The 21,135-nt window shown below is 35.2% G+C and overlaps 1 protein-coding gene across 3 annotated transcripts in view; it reads left to right on the forward strand.

Moving 5' to 3' along the window:
* Positions 1–21,135, forward strand: part of NUBPL (nucleotide binding protein like) — a 222,123-nt gene that overhangs the window by 70,325 nt on the left and 130,663 nt on the right. For 2 of the 3 annotated variants that reach the window (XM_003987533.6, XM_045059768.1), the window contains 2 exons: positions 15,678–15,717; positions 15,808–15,898. In XM_003987533.6, coding sequence (XP_003987582.3) covers positions 15,678–15,717; positions 15,808–15,898 — 131 coding nt within the window. Of the gene's footprint in view, positions 1–15,677; positions 15,718–15,807; positions 15,899–21,135 lie in introns of those variants that run through there. The other variant, XM_019832905.3, reaches the window with a different exon arrangement.

Here is a 21,135-nt window from a genome sequence, read left to right on the forward strand (position 1 = left end):
TGTCATATGACTAAGATAACATTTTCTACTCCCAGTGTGTCACTTCTATTTTGCTAACTTGCCGCTTCTTTTGTCACTGTCTTTTATGTCACTGTGGGCATTTATTGTTTGTATGTTTCAAATCCCAGCTCTTAAACCCTTTGTGCTTGCAGTGAACTATTGCTGCTGAAAAATGAATTTGAGATTTTAAGAGGCTAGGTGGGTTAATAGAGGAAGACCAGTCTTATATGACAAATAAATTAGATAAGAAAGCTGGAAACATTACCTAATAAACAGAAAGATTGGGGATTATAGGGATGTAGTTAAAAGTTATATCAAAATAACTAAAAATAGTCAACTGTAATACTTTGTTAATAATCCTATGAACTTGTAATTGACTTAAAGGACAATTTACATTAGGTACAGAATAACTTGATTTATTGGAGCATTGTTCGACCATTTCATGGAACTTGTCTGGTTGTCATCAAGCAATAGAAGGAAAATCTATATTTGCTAATGTTCCAGCTATGTGTTATCTTCTGATCTCATATGTATTTCTATGATCTTAAGCCTCCTGCTTCTTGAATATGTGTGTGAAAATAATATGGAACTTAAAATGAGATAAGTTCAGTCTCAAATCCTTACGGCTTGGTTGCTGCTAGCTATTTAACCTTGGGCACATTACTTTAGTTTTCTGGTCTTAAACTACTTCATATGAAGTATGACATTTGAAGAGTGTATATGTCATATAAAAACAACTTATTCAAGGACACAGCTAATAAATGGCTAATTTCTTCTAATAAATAATGTTTTACTGCACTACAAAAGCCTGGATGACCAAATACAGGGTGTGCAGTTTTCCTTCGGTATATTTACTTTTGACTGTTTAGCCATTTAGAAAATTGTTTTGGCTATCATATAAACATACGTTTTGAGCATCAGTCATACTAAGTAAGGGGAATATGGTGTTTAGTTGGAGAGATAGGTTAGAGGCAATAAAAAGGTAAATAATTATACAAGATAACATTTATTAAGTGTTAGATCCTAGAGAAGACCAGAAGAAGGAGAGTTGGTTTGGAGACTGCCATAGAAGAAAGGGATTTAGATAAGCTGAGGCGAGGCTGGGGATAGACTTCCACTTTTCTCAACTAAAATGGAGATAGTACTTGCCTCCTAGGATTGCTGTAAGGATTCAATGAAGTACAGTATCTGTAAAGTATCTTATGCAGTACTGCATGACATAAAATGTAACTCATCTTGTGTTACTATTCTCAAGTGAATGTAAGTGGTTTATTCTGTCATTTTTTAAAGTTTTCCTTCTCAGATGCCTGACTACTCCTTTAACTCAGAGATCATGCATAGTTTTCATTTTAAATACCAACTGGTTATCTGGAACATAATGTGGAAGAAATTCTGAGTCTGTACGTAGTTTCAGCAAGAAAGAATGTGATCATTTATGAGTTAATGATCACTTAATTATGCCAAGGCAGTTCTAAAGTGATTGGAGGCCAGGAATGGTGGTATATGGGTTGTGGGAGTAACAGTATATAAATCAAGTATTTATTATCCTTACCCAAAGTTTCATTATCACCTATTTTTTCCTCTAGCCTTCCTTTCATTTTTTCCTGTTAAATTCTACAATATAAGTTAGCAAGGTTTCAGAGGTAGGATGCCAAGTTTATCTCTATACTTACTTCAGTAAGTATTTGCTGAGTGATTAACTAAGTGAAGAAAATTTTAGCCCCACAGTAGACAAGAATCTGAGGTTTCACCCCTGCTCTGAAATATCCCTTATATACAGTCTCCCACTTATATCCTACTGAGCAGATTCCATTTAAAAACACTTGTATCTTCTACAAAGCTTAAGCTGTCAGTGTGGTTTACTTGTTTCAGGTTCCTTTCCTAATGGAAACCACCCACATGAGAAAATGAGAGTTTTGGTTAAGGAAGGAGGAATGAGTTGGAAAAGAAAGGGGCAGTGTCTTTACTTGGGAAAGAGGTTGGATTTTTAAGAAAGATACTTGAATGGCTTTCAACTTTGAGATGGGTGGATACGTGGGACGAGAGAGTGAGTTTCCAAGGTGGTACAAAAAGGGAAAATATGCTGAAGATAACTGAAATTTAAATATTAAAGAGTGATAAATGTAAAATTATAAAAGCAAAGAAGAATTTTTAATAGTCTTTCTGCTCCCTTCTTGTGGTCTAGATCCCTTTCCTTTTCACTTCTAGATAACAGTATTATTATATTGCCTTAGGTTGTCCAAGTTGGCATTTGGGTTTTGATAGGTTCCATTCTCCTATCTTTACTCACCTTCTCTCTAAATCCTTCTTTCTTCCAGGTAAACAAGTAGGGTATTATAAACTTTTCCTGGGTACTAACTTGGTGGAACTACTTTGTCTTATCTAGCCACTTGAAGTTCTCCTTGAAAGAATAGCAGTGGATGCAACCTCTTTGTTGCATCTGATTTCTCATAAGAAAGGATCTTGGTTTTAGAAACAAAAGAAGGAATAGGAAAGTGGGTGATGAGACAGTGACTTTGTAAACTTTGTCCTGGGTTTTCTTTTCCTTTCTGAAGGTTCTTGTCTTTGAATGTCTTGTCATGAATATGTGGATAAAAGCTTGTTTTTATAAAATGGTTTTGTTTATTTACTGCATGTTTAAATATTCTTTAAAGTTATTCTCTGTCCTCATTTTAAAAAATGGATTTAATGTCTCTATTATATGACTTTAGGTTATAATTTTTTTAGGCATACATTCCTGAACCTTGGTGTTCAGATGCATTTAAAACTCTTAATTTTTGGAGCCAGGGAGTAGAAGTTACAGAGATTTTTCAGCTTTATTGCTAATACCAAGTAAATGGGAATGTCTACCACTTAGCTGATTCAAGAACGGTGGGATCCCTACAAAAAGAAAATCTGATTCTAGATGAGCGTTATCCTTGGAACATTTAACAATTTCAACTATAACAGAAAGATTTAAAGCAGTCTTTCTTATGCCTATTTCCTTTATACCTAGCTCTTCAGTTTGACCTGGTCACAGTGTCTTTTCTAGCTTGACAATTAATTTATAATATAAAAGTAGTTCCCAACTCTGTTCGAAATCCACTGGTAACATACAGTCCATTAATTAAATTCATACCTGTTAGAAATGATAGAACTTTGTTGTAATTGAGCAAGGAGGATGTGGCATAGTGTCATGAATGGCATTATGGCAATTGAAATGGTTTGACTTAGAGTAAGAATCTTTTATGCTTCAATGTATGAGCTTTCATGAAGATATGAGGAAGTATGAAATAATGATCTGTGTCATGATAGCTTCAGCTAATGGTGGTCTCTTCAAAAAGCTGTTACAGGACAGTAGATTCCAAAATTTCTCTATAAACTTTCAACCAATAGTATTTTGTTAGGTTTTCTGTTAAGTTTATGTGTAGGAATTGCTGTACACATTTTTAAAAATAAAAAGCACATTTAAAAATTAGCACATATACTAATTTGTACCCGTAATCATGAGTTGTTGTTCAGAGTCTTTCTCCACTAATTTATTTATTTTTTTTTATATGAAATTTATTGACAAATTGGTTTCCATACAACACCCAGTGCTCATCCCAAAAGGTGCCCTCCTCAATACCCATCACCCACCCTCTCCTCCCTCCCACCCCCCATCAACCCTCAGTTTGTTCTCAGTTTTTAACAGTCTCTTATGCTTTGGCTCTCTCCCACTCTAACCTCTTTTTTTTTTTTTTCCTTCCCCTCCCCCATGGGTTCCTGTTAAGTTTCTCAAGATCCACATAAGAGTGTAACCATATGGTATCTGTCTTTCTCTGTATGGCTTATTTCACTTAGCATCACACTCTCCAGTTCCATCCACGTTGCTACAAAAGGCCCTATTTCATTTTTTCTCATTGCCACGTAATATTCCATTGTGTATATAAACCACAATTTCTTTATCCATTCATCAGTGGATGGACATTTAGGCTCTTTCCATAATTTGGCTATTGTTGAGAGTGCTGCTATGAACATTGGGGTACAAGTGGCCCTATGCATCAGTACTCCTGTATCCCTTGGATAAATTCCTAGCAGTGCTATTGCTGGGTCATAGGGTAGGTCTATTTTTAATTTTCTGAGGAACCTCCACACTGCTTTCCAGAGCGGCTGCACCAATTTGCATTCCCACCAACAGTGCAAGAGGGTTCCCGTTTCTCCACATCCTCTCCAGCATCTATAGTCTCCTGATTTGTTCATTTTGGCCACTCTGACTGGCGTGAGGTGATACCTGAGTGTGGTTTTGATTTGTATTTCCCTGATAAGGAGTGACATTGAACATCTTTTCATGTGCCTGTTGGCCATCCGGATGTCTTCTTTAGAGAAGTGTCTATTCATGTTTTCTGCCCATTTCTTCACTGGGTTATTTGTTTTTCGGGTGTGGAGTTTGGTGAGCTCTTTATAGATTTTGGATACTAGCCCTTTGTCCGATAGGTCATTTGCGAATATCTTTTCCCATTCCGTTGGTTGCCTTTTAGTTTTGTTGGTTGTTTCCTTTGCTGTGCAGAAGCTTTTTATCTTCATAAGGTCCCAGTAATTCACTTTTGCTTTTAATTCCCTTGCCTTTGGGGATGTGTCGAGTAAGAGATTGCTACGGCTGAGGTCAGAGAGGTCTTTTCCTGCTTTCTCCTCTAAGGTTTTGATGGTTTCCTGTCTCACATTTAGGTCCTTTATCCATTTTGAGTTTATTTTTGTGAATGGTGTGAGAAAGTGGTCTAGTTTCAACCTTCTGCATGTTGCTGTCCAGTTCTCCCAGCACCATTTGTTAAAGAGGCTGTCTTTTTTCCATTGGATGTTCTTTCCTGCTTTGTCAAAGATGAGTTGGCCATACGTTTGTGGGTCTAGTTCTGGGGTTTCTATTCTATTCCATTGGTCTATGTGTCTGTTTTTGTGCCATCTCCACTAATTTAAAAGTATGGTTTCAGCCTATGCCATCATTCAAATCTGAGGATTTTATTAATTAAAGTAAAATGCTTTTAGGTGGTGTTAATTTTGTTTACTAAGTGGTATTAATTTTGTTTACTAATATACAGGAGAAGATAAAGAAGACTGTGCTTCTAACTTTCTTTTTAATGTGTATGTTGTAATATTTAGGACTCTCAGTGTACATTTTTCCCTGTTAAATTCTGAAGAAATGCATTTAACATGATGATGAATCTGCTTACATTGCTGCTTTCAGTTTACAATTTATTATTCACCAAACTACAAGAAGTATTTAAGCTATACATTTTCTCTGGATGGGGATTTAGCATACTGATGAAGTAGATTAAGATTAAAGATTATTCTTATATAGTGTTAGAGATTTTGGTTTCCAATTTTGTGAAAAGGCTTTGGACCGTCCCAGTGTCTTAGTTTGTTCAGGTTGCTGTGACAAAAATACCATAGACTGGGTGGCTTAAACTACAGACATTTGTTTCTCACAGTTTTGGAGGCTGGGAAGTCCAAAATCAAGGTGCCAGCAGCTTTGACATTTGGTGAAGACCTGCTTACTAGTTGGTAGACAGCAGTCTTGCCATTTGTTTCCTCTCATGGCAGACAGGGCAAGAGAGCCCTTTTACCCTTATAAAAGATATAAGGGTACTAGGCCCATTCATGAGAGCTCTACCTCATGACCTAATCCCCCTCCTAATACCATCACATTGGGGGTTAGGATTTCAGCATATGAATTTTGGTGGGAACACAACATTCAGTCCATAACATCTAGTTTACATTTCCAGTTCCAGTTTGAACTTAAAGTTCTGTTTTGAACAGGCTCAAACTACTTAGGTCATCTATTTCAAATGGACAATTAAGTAAATAGATGACACCCATATTGTCCTATTTTATTCTTGGTATGATCTTTTTAAGTGCAGTGCCATTGCTACTGCAGGTTTTAACTGATCCACTAAAACAAGAAAAAGAAGTAAGGGTTATTAATAGTGGAAAGGAAAAGGCAGAATTGTTCTTAATTCCATGTGGTATGTTTGTTTATCTAGAAATTCACAAGAAACAATCAGAAAATTATTTGAAAAATAGAGTTCTGTAAGATATCATAAGGGATCCAAGATCAGTAAAAATCAGCAGCTTTCTACTTCTAGATGTGGCAAACTAAATGTCCAGAAAAACTCTTCCTATAACAGCATACCTTAAAATATTACATGGAATATTAACAAAAACTACTTTTCAGTACATGTCTGAGATAGTGGGAAAGGAAGGGAATTTCTCAGAACTCAGAAATAACAGGAAAGTGTGAGCCACCTGGTGTAGTTGTGCACTGGAATTGATATTACCTGCTGATCTTGGTGGCTTAGGGCCTGTATTTTACAGGATTATTTATGAAGGAATAGGGACAAAATATGGCATCTAAGGAGGGAGGGAGGTTCAATGCACCTTATAAGAGCTGGACACACTAGTGGTGATATCCTTAATAAGTGATCAGGAAATAAATCCTTCCATACATTAGTGATTACTGGGAATAAGTGCTGGATTTGTTCTTGGCTCTGGGTAGAGTGGGAAAATCTGGGCAGATTAAAGATTAGGCACAACCAAAGAGAAAATTAATTAATGAATATAGGTGAGAGGAAAATACTCAGAATGTAGTACATAGAGGAAAATTGGAAAACAAATGAAAGTTTGAGGGCCATGGTAAGTAGCATGAGAAGATCCAACATGGGCCTAACCATTGTTCTAGAAGGAGATAATGGAGAAACTGTAACAGAGGCAATATTCAAGGAGATAATGGCTGAGAATTCTCCAAGATAAAACTAAAATTCAGGACAGCAATGGCATATAAATTGACATGGGAGGGACAGTCATTCATTTGAAACATTCAAAGAGGAAGAAGGTAGGGGTGCCTCAATTGGTTAAGTGTCCAACTCTTGATTTTGGCTCAGGTGATGATCTCATGGTTGTGAGATCAAGCCCCACATTGGGCTCTGTGCTGGGTATGGAGCCTGGTTAAGATTCTCTTTCTTCCTCTCCCTCTCCCTCTCCCTCTCCCTCTCCCTCTCCCTCTCCCTCTCCCTCTCCCTCTCTCTCTGCCCCTCCCTTGCATTTATGTGTGTGTGCTCTCTTGCTCTCTCTCAAAAGAGAGGTAGAAGTGTTGCTTAACTTCACACTTTAAGTATGTTTTAAAAAAAATACTAGATAGTCATTATAAGACTAGAAATGAACTGTATGATTTACATTGTAAAAAAGGGAAAAATGTAATGAGGGGGAAGAATCTCAAAAATGTAAAAATACAAAAAAAAGGGGGGTGGCCAGGAGAAAGTACAAAATTTATTAGTAAATATGAATATAAATATGTCAGCAATACATATATTTATTTATTTTAGAGAGAGATTGCAAGTGGGAGACAGGAGCAGAGAGAGAGAGAGAGAGAAAGAGAGAGAGAGAGAGAGAGAGAGAGAGAGAGAGAGAGAGAGAAAGAGAGAGAAAGAGAATCTCAAGAAGGCTCCACACACAGTGCAGAGCTGGACATGGGGCTCAATCCCACAACTCTGTGATCATGACCTGGGTCAAAATCAGGAGTCAGATGTTCAACTGACTGAGCCACCCCAGTGCCCCAATATATCAGCAATATAAATATAAATATTACACAACTTTCTAGTTAAAACAATAATACTGTAAGACAGGAGAAAATGAAAAATAAAACAAAACCAAATCCAGATAGGTTAAATCTATTTATAAGAGATATTATCTAAAACATAAAAATATATAGGGCAGGGGTGCCTGGGTGGCTCAGTCGGTTAAGCGCCCGACTTCGGCTCAGGTCACCATCTAACGGTCCGTGAGTTGGAGCCCCGCTTCGGGCTCTGGGCTGATGGCTCAGAGCCTGTAGCCTACTGCCAATTCTGTGTCTCCCCCTCTCTCTGCCCCTCCCCCGTTCATGCTCTGTCTCTTTCTCTGTCTCAAAAATAAATAAACGTTAAAAAAATAAAAAAAAAATATATAGGGCAAAAGCTAAAGGATTAAAAACCATAAATAGAGCGAAATGAAACTGGGTGTAGTTATGTTAATGTCAGACAAGATAGACTTTAAAGCAAAAGTGTTACTGAATGTGAAGAATTACTACCTTCAAACAAGCTTGATCTAATGGCCATAAATAGAATATTCTTTTCAAGCACACCTGGAACATTTATAAAAATTGATTATGGAATAGGCCATGAAAATAGTTGCAGTGAATTTCAAAGATTGGAATTATTCGGACTACATTTTTCTAACTACCACACAGTTAATTTAGAAGCTTATAACAAAATGATAACTAAAAACACCTACACATTTGGAAATTAAAAACAATTTCTAAATAATGCATGGTTGAAAGGAGAAACAATGAAAATGGAAACTTGTGAGATAAAGCTAAAATATATCCAGAGATAGTCATAAGTATTTCTATTTACAAAAGAAGAAAGGCTGAAAATAAATGAGCTGTTTAACTTAAGAAATTAGAGCAATGCAATAAACCCAAAGAAGGTGGAAGGAAAGAAGTGATTAAGAGCAGAAATTAATGAACTTGAAAATGGAGATATAGTAGAGAACCAAGAGAACCAAAAATTGATTTTTTGAAGACTAATAAATTAGACAAATGCCCGGCAACGTAGAATTAAAAAAAAAAAAGACCTGTAAATATATTGGAAATAATAAAAGGGACTTGACAGATATAGCCATGGGTTTAAAATCTGAGATATTTGGACAGTTTTATGCTGATACATTTGAAAATTTTGTTGAATTGGGCAATCTCTAGAAAAATGTATATCACTAAACCAAATTGAGGAAGGAATAGAACATATAGTTTATTCCATATCTACTAAAGAAATGGAATCAGTAGTTAAAAATCTTACCATGAAAATAGCAAACCAGTATTCCATTCTTATATAAACTCATTCATAGGGTAGAAAAATATATAATATTTTCCCAATTTAGTTTATGAGGCTACTAAAGCCTTAGTGGGATAGAATGAAATGGGAAAATTATAGGCCAGTCTCCCTAATTAACATATATAAAAAGTCTTAAGCAAATATTAGCAACTTGTTAGTATTGTATAAAATAGCTATATTGTGATTAAATGGCGTTGAATCCAGGGGAGCAAGTTGGTTTGACATTAGAAAAAAATTTAACGTAACTTAACAGTTTTGTAAGTTAAAGGAGAAAAAGTATGTTATTCAGAAAGATGCTGAACAGGCATTCTGTAAAACCAAAAAAACCATTTTTATCAATACTCTTCTTGAACTAGAACTAAAAGAGAATTTTATTTAACCTGATATCCTGATATAATGTTAACTAATATATTTGTATTTTTATAAAAATACAAAGCAAGCATTATACTTACTGGTGAATTGTTAAAAGCATTTCATTTAAGTCCTCCCCCCACCAAGAGAGTGAGAGACCATGGGCACATGCACATATGAGCACATGTTGGGGAGGGGCAGAGAAAAGGAGAGATAGAATCCCAAGCAGGCTCTACACCATCAGCACAGAGCACGATGTGGGGCTTGACCCACAAAGTCTGAAATCATGACGTGAGTCAAGATCCAAGAGTCAGACACTTAGCTGACTGAGCCAATTAGGCACCCCAAAAGCATTTCATTTACTATTCGGAATGAGACAAGCAGTCCAGGTATCACACATTTTATTTAACATTGAACAGGCACTCCTAATCTGCAAATAAACCCAGACACATACTAACCCTCATGAATTAGGAATTGAATAAAAGAAGCAAACTGTCATTATTTGTAGAAAGTATCATTATTTACATAGAAAATTTAAAAAAACTTTCAGGATGCCTGGGTGGGTCAGTCAGTTAAGCATCTGACTTTATTTCATCTCAGGTCATGATCTAATGGTTGTGAAATTGATCCCTATGTTGGGCTCTGCACTGAGCATGGAGCCTGCTTAAGATTCTTTCTCCCTCTGCGCCTAACCCACTCATGTGCATGCTCACTCTCTCTTTCTCTCAAAAAACAAAACAAAGCAAAACAAAACAAAAAATTTTTGACAAATTATTAAAATGAAGAAGGGAATTTAGTAGGTTGGCTAGATATAATAACATACAAGAAAATTAAATTTTTATATATCAATAATAAGTTAGAAAATGCAATTTCAAAAAAGATACAAATGTCTTAAAAAAATACAGGGCACCTGGGAACAAATCTAACAACAAATGTATGAATCTTATGTGGGGAAAAAAATTCTAAATCCTTATTGAAAGATTTTACAGATGTAAATACATGGAGAAACAGATGTTCATGGATAGGAGTACAGAATTTTATAAAGATATCAGTTGTTTCTGATAGTCTCACAAATTCAATCAAAATTCTATTTGTGGAAAATGACCAAGTTGAATATACAATTTATAAAGATGAGCAAAGAGCCATAAATAGGTAAGACACTCCTGAAGAGAGAGAACCAGGTAGGGGGTTTACTCTAGCAGGTAGGAGAACTTAATGTAAAGTTATACCTTGTTCAGTATTGGCTCAAGGCTGGACAAACTAGTACAACTGAATAGAGAGCCCAGAAACAGACTCATACACATATGGTAACCTGATTTATGACAGAGCTGTCATTGCAGATTACTCATGGTGGGACAAGTTATTATCCACATGGAAATAAAATGGATTCTCACACCACACACAGAAATTAATTCCAAATAATAAGTTTAAGTACTTAAATGTGAAATGCAGAACTATAAATGGTTATAAGAGAATATCTCGGGGCGCCTGGGTGGCTCTGTTGGTTAAGCATCCAATTTCGGCTCGGGTCATGATCTCATAGTCTGTAGGACTCTGCTGACAGCCCAGGGCCTGGAGCCTGCTTCACATTCTATGTCTCCCTCTCTCTCTTCCCCTCCCTGCTCTCACTCTGTCTCTCTCTCAAAAATGAATAAATATTTTAAAAAATTAAAAAAAGAGAATATCTCATTGACAATATTTTAAGGAAGGATTTCTTAAACCATAAAGGATAAACCATAAAGGAAAAGGATAAACCATAAAGGGAAAAATTAATGTATTTGATTACATAAAAAGTAAGAACTTCTGGGGGTGCCTGCCTGGCTCATTTGGTAGAGCATGTGCCCCTTGATTTTGGGGTTGTAAGTTCGAGCCCCACAATGGGTGTAGAGATTAATTAAAAAGAAAAAAATCTATATAAAAAAGACTTTTTATTCAGAAGACACTGTAAACAGTTAAGCAGAGTCTTGTTCAGGATAATGGACATGAATGCCTAGTGCATTTGATTAACGTATTTGATATTTACAAAACTGGAAGGTAGTTTAGGAGCACATTACTAGGAAATACATAGAAAATGAAGGAAACACATGCACCACAAGATCTGCCTATCATCAATTCATGGAAACAAAGGAAAAATAATCATATTTTATGTCATCTTGCTCAGCTATTCATAGCATTTACATGATTATCTAATTAAAATGGTGATATAATTACATAGAGAGGATGAGTGCCTGAAAAGTGTACCTGTGTTCACGAAAAAATTACTAAATCCTATAAAATTTTATGAGACAACTAAAAGTTGTGAAAATTTGAATAGGTTCACAGATTAGTTAATCATATTGTATCAGTGTTAGTTTCCTGGTTGTGATAATTGTACTATGGTTATGTAAGATGTTAACATTAAGGAAAGCTAGGTAAAGGGCATATGAAGACTGTACTATTTTTGCAACTTTCTATAAGCCTCAGATTAATTCAAAATGAGAAGTTAAAAAAATCATTTGGGTTGAGAGTTGTTGGCTCTGGGGAGTAAGAAATGGAAGAGGGTTGTAAGATTATTGACTTTCAGTAACAGTTTTATAGTACAACTTGACTCTTTAATTTGTATCCATATGTAATTGGAGAAAATCAAAGTATAAAAAATACAGAGCACAATGGTGAACAGTTACTCTGAAAGTTTAAGTTGGATGCTTTAGGGAAAAACTGACATATAAACCATGCCTATATGTTTTATCTACAGTTCTCAATTTCAGTCTCTTTAAGAAGGAGAAACAGGCTAAAAGACACTGATGAAATCTGACGGCAAAATTCTACTAGATTTTTATGATCTGTCCTAGACTTTTAGCTCAACACTAGGCCAAGTTGCGTAAAGTATCTAGAGGGCTTTTTCTATACCTTATTATGGTGAAATAGACTATAGTAGCAAGAATGAATGAGAATGTGGCTACACAGATTGTTTGATAAAAGAAACCATGTTTTATAGTAATATAAATTATTTTATAGTTTATATACTTTTTAGTTGACTGTAAACTGTAATTTCTTTTCCTGTTTTGTGTTTTTGTTTTGTTTTGTTTTTTGTAGGTACTTGGTCATAAACAGTAGATTGTTTTTCCCTCGAGATTAATGCAACTTCTTGTCTCCAATGACAAAGGAGAGTTTAAAATATATTTTTTTATTGTGGTAAAATACACATAACATAAAGCTTACCATCTTAACCTTTTTTTAAAATAAAGTTTATTTGTTTATTTTAGAGAGAGAGTGCATGCACGTGGGGGGAGGGGCAGAGAGAGAAGGGGAGATTGAGAATCCCAAGCAGACTCTGCATTGTCAGATCACGTGAGATCATGACCTGAGCTGAAATCAAGAGTCAGTCGCTTAACCAACTGATCCATCTGGGCACCCCACCATCTTAACCATTTTTAAGTATACCGTTCACTGGCCTTTTAAATACATTCATAATGTTTTGCAGCCATCACCACTATCCATCTCCATAGCTCTTCTTGTCTTGTAAAACTGAAACTTTATACCTTTCAAACAGTAACTCCTCACTGCCACCTCCCATGCTGCTAGCAACTGCCATTCTCCTTTTTGTCTGTATGATTTTTACTACTTTACGTATTTCACGTAAGGGGAATCATACAGTATTTCTCTTTTGTGACTGGCTTATTTCACTTAGCATAATGTCCTCAGGGTTCATCCATGTTATAGCATGTCAGAATTTCCTTCCTCTTTAAGACTTTAATAATTTAAAGTATTCTATTATGTACCTATATCTATATCTGTATCTATATATATGGATATATACATATATATACACACATAGACACACACCACATTTGGCTTATCCATTCATCTGTCAGTGGACACTTGGGTTACTTACACATTGTAGCTATTGTGAATAATTCCCCTATGAACATGAGTGTACACCTATATCTTCAAGACCCTGAGACCCTCATTTCATTCCCTTTCTGTATGTACTAAGAAGTGGAGTTCCTGGTTCATATGGTAATTTATTTTTAGGTTTTTGAGGAGCCACCGTATTATTTTCCATAGCAGCTATACCTTTTTATATTTCTACCAGTAGTGTACAAGTATTCTTCAAACTTCTGCATATTCTTACCAGTACTTCTTATTTTCTGTGTTTGTCAGTTCTTTTTTTTTTTTTTTTTTTTAATGGTAGCCATTCTAATAGGTATGAGATGGTATCTTATGGTAATTTTGATTCACATTTCCCTAATGATCAGTGATGTTGAATATTTTTCCATGTGCTTTTTGGCTATTTGTATATCTTCCTTGAGGAAATGTTTCTTCACTTCCTTTGTCCGTTTTTGAATTATGTTTCATTTTTTGCTGCTGTTGTTGAGTTTTAAGATTTAACATATTCTGTGTTACTCAGCAATCAAAAAGAATGAAGTCTTGCCATTTGCAATAACATGGATGGAACTAGACAGTATTGTGCTAAGTGAAATTAGAGAAAGACAAATATCATATGACTTCACTCATGTTGAATTTGAGATACAAAACAGATGAACATGAGAGAAGGCGAGCAAAAATAACATAAAAATAGGGATGGGGACAAACCATAAGAGACTCTTAAATACAGGAAAGGGTTGCTGGAGGGATAATGGGTGGGGGGATGGGCTAATTGGACAAGGGGTGTTAAGGAGGACACTTGTTGGGATGAGCACTGGGTGTTATATGTAGGTGATGAATCACTGGATTCTATTCTTGAAGTCATTATTGTATTGTTAACTAACTTGGATGTAAATTTAAAAAAATGAAACAAAAAGATTTAATATACTCTGGATATGAATCCCTTATAAGATACATGATTTATAAATGTTTTCTCTCATTCTATGGCTTACTATTTTACTTGTTGATACTGTCTTTGATGCACAACATTTAAAAATTCTCATTGTCCATGTTTATTATTTCTTTTGTTGCCTGTACCTTTGTTGTCATATCCAAGAAATCATTGCCTAATCCAATGACATGAAGCTTTTGCTCTATGTTTGTTTCTAAGAGTTTTATAATTTTAGCTCTTACATTTAGGTCTTTGATCCATTTTAGTTAATTTTTGCATATGGTGTTAGGTAAGGGTCTGACTTCATTCTTCTGCCTGTGGATATCCAGTTTTCTCAGCACCATTTGTGGAAAAGACTGTCCTTTCCCCATTGAATGATCTTGGCCTCCTGTCAAAAACGATTTGATTATATATGTGATGGTTTATTTCTAGGCTATCTATTCTATTCCACTGGTCTTTATATCTGTCTTTATGCCAGTACCTCACTGATTTGCTTACTTCAGCTTTGCAGTTAAGTTTTGAAACCAGGAGCTATGAATCCTTCAGCTTTGTTCTTCTTTTCTAGATTGATTTGTCTATTTGGGATCCCTTGAGATTCCATATGAATTTTAGGATGGGTTTTTTTGTTTGTTTCTGCAAAAAATGTCATTGGGATTTGACATAGGGTTCCATTGAATTTGTAGATTGCTTTAGGCAGTATTCGCAATATTAAGTCTTCCAGTCAATGAACATGATAGGTGTTTCCTTTTATTTATGTCGTCTTTGATTTTTTTCAGCAATGGTTTGAGGTTTTCATTGTACAAATCTTTCATCTCCTTGGTTAGGTTAATTCTTTTGATTGTTTTTGATGTTGTTACAAATGGAAGTGTTTTCATAATTTTCTTTTCAGATTGTTGTTAGTTTGTAGAAATGCAGTGGATATTTGTGTGTTGACTTGTATCCTGCTACTTAGTTGAATTCATTAATAGCTTTAATAGTCTTTTTGTGGAATCTTAAGGATTTTCTTTAAATAAGATCATATCATCTGCGAACAGAGAAAACTTTTTCCTTTCTAATTTGGGTGCTGTTTGTTTCTTTTTCTTGCCTCATTGCTCTGGCTCTCTCAGTATTATGTTGAATAAAAATGACAGAAGTGAGAGTATCTCTGTCTTGTTCCTGATCTTAGGGGAAAACTTTCAGTCTTTTACCATTGACTATGATCTTTGCTGTGGTTTTTAATATATGACGTTTATTAATGTTGCGATACAAAATAGAGAACTTATTAGATGCATGCATGTGTATTTGTACGTGTACTTGTCATGTATACACATACTAAACACGTATGTAATTTATATATGTATATATATGAATAAAATTGATGGATGCAATTACTTACGGAGGCTATTTTTTTTAGAAACACTTGAAAATTATACATGTTTCTTAAAACTTTATCCCAACTACTTTTAGATGTTGTATCTGTTGTTAACTATTGGTTGTGTGCTTGGTATAATGTTTAAACTGTTGTTTATTGAGGTGAATAAGTTGGAAGTTAAAGAGCAGCAGTTTGAATAGCCCATTTGTATTTTTAATTTGACACTTTTTGATAAGAAAATAAGTCAGTATGTTTGTATATTCTAAAAGAGAGTTTTTTATTTTTTATTTTTTAACTTCAGACAACCTAATGAGGCCTCTTTTGAATTATGGTATTGCTTGGTAAGTATATCTTTTTTACTTTATGTTACTTTTCAGAATACTATTGATTAATATATGTAAATTAGCTATATTTTTGGTTTACTCTTGCAGTATGTCTATGGGCTTCCTGGTTGAAGAGACTGCACCAGTTGTTTGGAGAGGCCTTATGGTAATGTCAGCTATTGAGAAACTATTGAGGCAGGTAAGAAAATTGAATTAAGTGTCATTTTATTAGTGGCACATTATTGTTAATGCATTTGCTGATTGGAGAGTGGTTAATATTTGCAGTCAGGCTTGAGATGTTTTGCAAAAGAATCCAACTAATCGACTGGATGTATAATGAATTATGTGGCACCAAGACCAGTTTCACTGGTCTGTGATTTAATCTTACCCATTGCTTATGATTACCGAAAATCTTAATGTCTTATTTTATATTGTTCTTTTGCTTTGTTCAGAGTCTGCAGTCAGATGATGAAATCTATAAGTAATCTGCCTTCTTTAGATTTATGTTTAATCTCGTTGTGGCCAATATTGAGTTATAAGGGCAGTGTAGACATTCTTGCATGTAGAAAAAAATTATATAAATCATGCTCACGTTTTAAAATTGCTTTAGAACAAAATAAAATTTTGTTTTACTCTGAGTACATCTGGCTCTTTATTTATGTATATAATATCTGCCCAATCAACTTTAATTTATCCTTAAGGACGAGAACAGTTGATTGGATAATCTAAAAATATCAGATGGGATATATGTTATTTATAGAAATAATTTTAATTTTTTTCTAGTAGCTGTGAATTTGTAGTTAATTATGTTCTAGATAAATATTATAAGTAATTTGGATTTTCTCCATCCATTTACAGCAATTATCCCTTATTTATTCAGATTTTACTTTGGGTCAGGAATTACGTGATAAGTTGACAATTCTAATCATAGATATTCCTATATTCATTTCTAGTTGAAATAGTTGGTAAATGAAATATGTCTTGAACTCTGAAACTCTTTTTTAATGTTACATCTTGTCTTCCTTCTGCTGCTTAAGTTCTGATAAATGTGCTTTTTGATCTCTGGTCCCAGAGTCCTGCTACTTTCCTAGTGCGTTCAAGTCTCGTGGCTGCATTTCCTCCCCTTTTATACTCAGATCCCATTGTTGGCTATTTCAGTTGTATTCCCAACAACACCCCTTCTTTACAATTCCTTTGTGACCTTGATCTTTAACCTTTATTTGTGTGGATTAACTCAGTCTCTTTTTTTTTTTTTTTTAAGGAAATTCTACAACAGTCTTTATTCAGGTTATAATTAAAGTTAGAGTCAGTGGGAATTTGGAAACACCAAGAGGAAAATTCTGATTTTGTCATCAGAATATTCTAAATATTAATTTTCCCTTCCTATGTTACTGTTATAATTCTCAACAGGAAATGATTCAAATTTTTTCCTAAGCCTTATGGATGGTCACAAGAAAATGGAAATACTTGTATTTTTCAAAGTGATCAGAGTCTTGGAGATCCAAGTCAGTGATAAGAGACACAGAGATATAGCCAAGTACTGGTGCTGTCCTCTAAGGGAAGCAGGATCCTGCCTCCAAGTGTCCTTTTTAAGTACTAAGACCCATTTAAACCTCAGACTGCAACAGGTGATGAAAACATCTCTGGCAAAAGAGCCCCTGAGGGTAGGCGAGAGAGACCCAGTATGCACGTACCCTCAGGAGAGGGGCAAAGGGAGTTTGCCATGGAGGAGTGAAAGTAAACCTGACAGTACACATTAATTAGGCTGCAAAAAATTTGTGCCTGAAACTCACACTTATATTTAGTACCTGCTTTTATAAATGAAGAAAACCTTATGAAACCAGAGGTAAAAGATCAAAGAAGAAACCAGATTTATTATTTTTTTATTCTGAGGTGTTAGGGAAGAGAGGAGGGGCAGGATCCTGATTCCACGTTATCAGTCAATGTCCTTCCATAACCCAGCCTCTTTTATCTACTGCTGAATACTGTTGGAGTTATAGAATAATTATGTTAATTGCTGGCATTATACATTTTTGATTTCTGAATTCAAGCCACACTCCCATCATGTCAGTCATCTGACATTATTCATGTTCTTCTCAACAGTTATCAAATACTAAGCTTAAGAAATATTTATGGAATTTGGTAGTCTGGTAGAGGCCCTAGTGGAGATTTGGAGATTTGGCTCCCTGACACATAAGTCATATAAAAGTCACAGTTTAGGGGAGCCTGGGTGGCTCAGTCAGTTAAGCGTCTGACTTTGGCTCAGGTCATGATCTCACGGTTCATGGGTTCAAGCCCTGCTTCTGGCTCTGTGCTGACAGCCCAGAGCCTGGAGCCTGCTTCAGATTCTGTGTCTCCCTCTCTCTCTGCCCCTCCCCTGCTTGTGCTCTGTCTTTGTCTCTCAAAAATAAGTGTTAAAAAAATTAAGAAAAAAAGTTACTGTTTACTCACATAAATGCTGAAGGTCCATTTTTAGCAAAACATGCTGCAAAATATCAGGATGAAAGATGAGGTGAGAAAATGGATCTATAGCTTATTTTATTGGGATACTCTGTAAGATATTAGGACATTACACTGTATATTCACCTTACAGTCTTTTTAAAAGTTACTTTTATCATTTGCACATTTTAATTGGGGGTGAAAAGTTGATATTTTTGGACTATACTGTGACCAGTGTTTATCATCTGAGTTGCTAATTAGGGAGTGTTTTGTTTTTTGTTTTGCTTTAGGAAAGCACACCAACACTTGGTAAGTTTAACATCTTTTGTGAAAATTTAGTGGCTCGATAGTGGCTCTGTACAGCAGTGAACTGTGGAGGCTACCTGATTCATTGGCTAATAGAAAAAAAAATTGCATATAACATATATACAGAAGAGTGTACAAGTCATAAGTGCACAGTTAGATGGATTATCCCCAAGTGAAAATACCTATATAATTATTCAGGACATGATAAATAGAATATAGAAGTTCCTTTCATGTCTCTTCATAGTTACTCTTTTGAGGAAGAAGATAAATACTTATGGTCAGTCTACCATCTTGAACTGAAAGCCTGGTTTAAAGTTTTTTTCCTCTCCCTTGTGAGATTTTATTGAGTTAAACTTATGCATACTATGGCATGCAGAGATCTTATAAGTATGGTTTAGTTATTTTTGATAAATGTGTATATATCTGTGTAACCATACCCCAATCAAGACAGAGACCATTTACATCCCCCATAGTGTTTCATTGGGCATTCTTTTATTCAATCTCCCACTCATAGGCCATCACAGTTGTGATTTCCAGTATCATAAATGAGTTCTGCTTGTTCTCACACTTCATATAAATGGAAACCTACAGAATGTAGTTGTATTTGGTTTCTTTCTCTTAGCCTAATGCATTTGAACATCATCCTTTTGTTGCCTGTATCAGTAAATGAGTCCCTTTTTATTGCTCAGTAGTATTCATTGCATGAATATAATCAAATACTGTTTGTTCTTCTATTGATGGACTTTTGGGTAGACTCCAGTTTTTGGCAATTATGAATAATGCTGCTATAAATACTTGTACCAGAGTTCATAAGAGTTTCAGTTGCTTCGCATCTTGTCAGCATTTGGTGTTGTCAGTCTCTTCACTAGTGGATGTAAAATGGTATCTTCTTATCATTTTAGTTTGTGCTTCCCTGATGTTCAGTGATGTTTAGCCCCTTTTCATGTGTGTATTAGATATCACTGTGTCTTCCTTTATGAAGTGTCTGTGAAGTCTTCTACTCATTTTTTTATTGGCTCATTTTTCTTCTTATAATTGAGTTGTAAGAGTTTTAATATATTCTGGCTGTGAGTCCATTGTCAGATATATGTATTGGGAATATTTCTCCCAGTATGTGGCTTGCCTTTTGATTAACTGATGTTTTAAATTTTCATGAAATCCATTTTATCAAAAAAAATTTTTTTAATGCTGAATGCTTTTTGTGTCCTCTCTAAGAAATCTTTGCCTGTCAATCCAAGGTTACAAACATATTCTCATATATTATTGTCTCAGCTTTATAGTTCTGGTTTGCACATCTTAAATTTTGTGTGGGAAGTGAGATAACGGTTTATATTTTTTCATAGTTGTGGTATAATAGTAAATATATTTGTTTTTGCTCTTGGGTCCTGGCACAAATCTCCTAAAACCCTTGGAATTTCCTGAGTTATCAATAGGAGTATCTTTGGTCATTTATGAGGAATCCCTTTTTGAGCACACCTGAGTTCATGCTAGTAAGGTGACTTACAGTGGGGACCCTGGATAGACTCATGATGGGGCTGGTCTCCAGAAAGACCCAAGTGTTTAGAGGGTTGGGACTTTATCAGCCCCATCCACTGACCTCTGGAAAGGGGAAAGGGAAGGGGAAGTATGGTGTGGTTTAGATTAAGTAAGCTATGAAAACTTTCAATGAGCTTCTGCGTTGGTGAATGTATTTACATCCTCGTGGGTTCTGCATACCTAGTTCTGTGGGGACAGAAGCTCGTATGCTGAGGGCCTTTTTGGACCTTGCTCTTTGTATCTCTTCATCAGGCTGTTTATCTATATTCTTTCTGAAACCCTTTATAATAAACTAGTAAACATAAGTAAATGTTTCTCTGAGTTCTGTGAGCCACTCTTATAAATTAATCACACCTAAAGGGAAGGGGTTATGAAAACCTCTGATTTATAGCTCGTCAGTCCAGGCACAGGTAACAACCTAGACCTGTGATTGGTGTCTGAAGTGGGAGTAGTCTGGTAGGATTGAGTCCTTAACCTGTGAGATCTGGTGCTGTGACACTGTCTACACCAGGTACAGTACCTGGTGTAGATAGGGTCAGAATCAAATTAATTGCTTGGTGAGGTTAGAAAACACATAATAGATTATCTAGTTGTTCTAGCACCATTTGTTTAAAAGATTTCCCTTTCCCTATTGAAGTGACTTGATACAACAGTAAATGAAAATCAATTGAGTATATGTGTATGGGTTTATCTCTAGGCACTCTGTTTCGTGTTCCATCTGTCTAGTTTAATCCTTACAGTAAAAGCATACTATCTTGATAATTGTGGCTATGTAGAAAGCTTAAAGTCACAAAGTATGAGTCTTCCAGCTTTGTTTTTTTTCAAGATTGCTTTGCTTACTGTATGTTCTTTTCCATTTGTTTATAAATTTTAGAATCACCTTGTCAATTTGTACAGAAAAGCATGTTAGTATTTTATTAGGATGGTGTTGAATGTACAGATCACTTTTTTGTGTGAATCAAGATCCTGACAATATTGAGTCTTCTAATCCATGAGCATGGTATATTCCTACATTTATTTAGATTTTTCTTTAATTTCTTGGAGTGATATATAGTTTTTAGTGTATGGGTCTTGTACTTCTTAGATTTATTCCAGATATTTTATGTTCTTAGATGACATTGGAATTGGAATTGTCTTTTGTATTTAATTTCAAAT

Source organism: Felis catus, chromosome B3 (genome assembly GCF_018350175.1).
Source record: "Felis catus isolate Fca126 chromosome B3, F.catus_Fca126_mat1.0, whole genome shotgun sequence".
NCBI lineage: Eukaryota > Metazoa > Chordata > Mammalia > Carnivora > Felidae > Felis > Felis catus.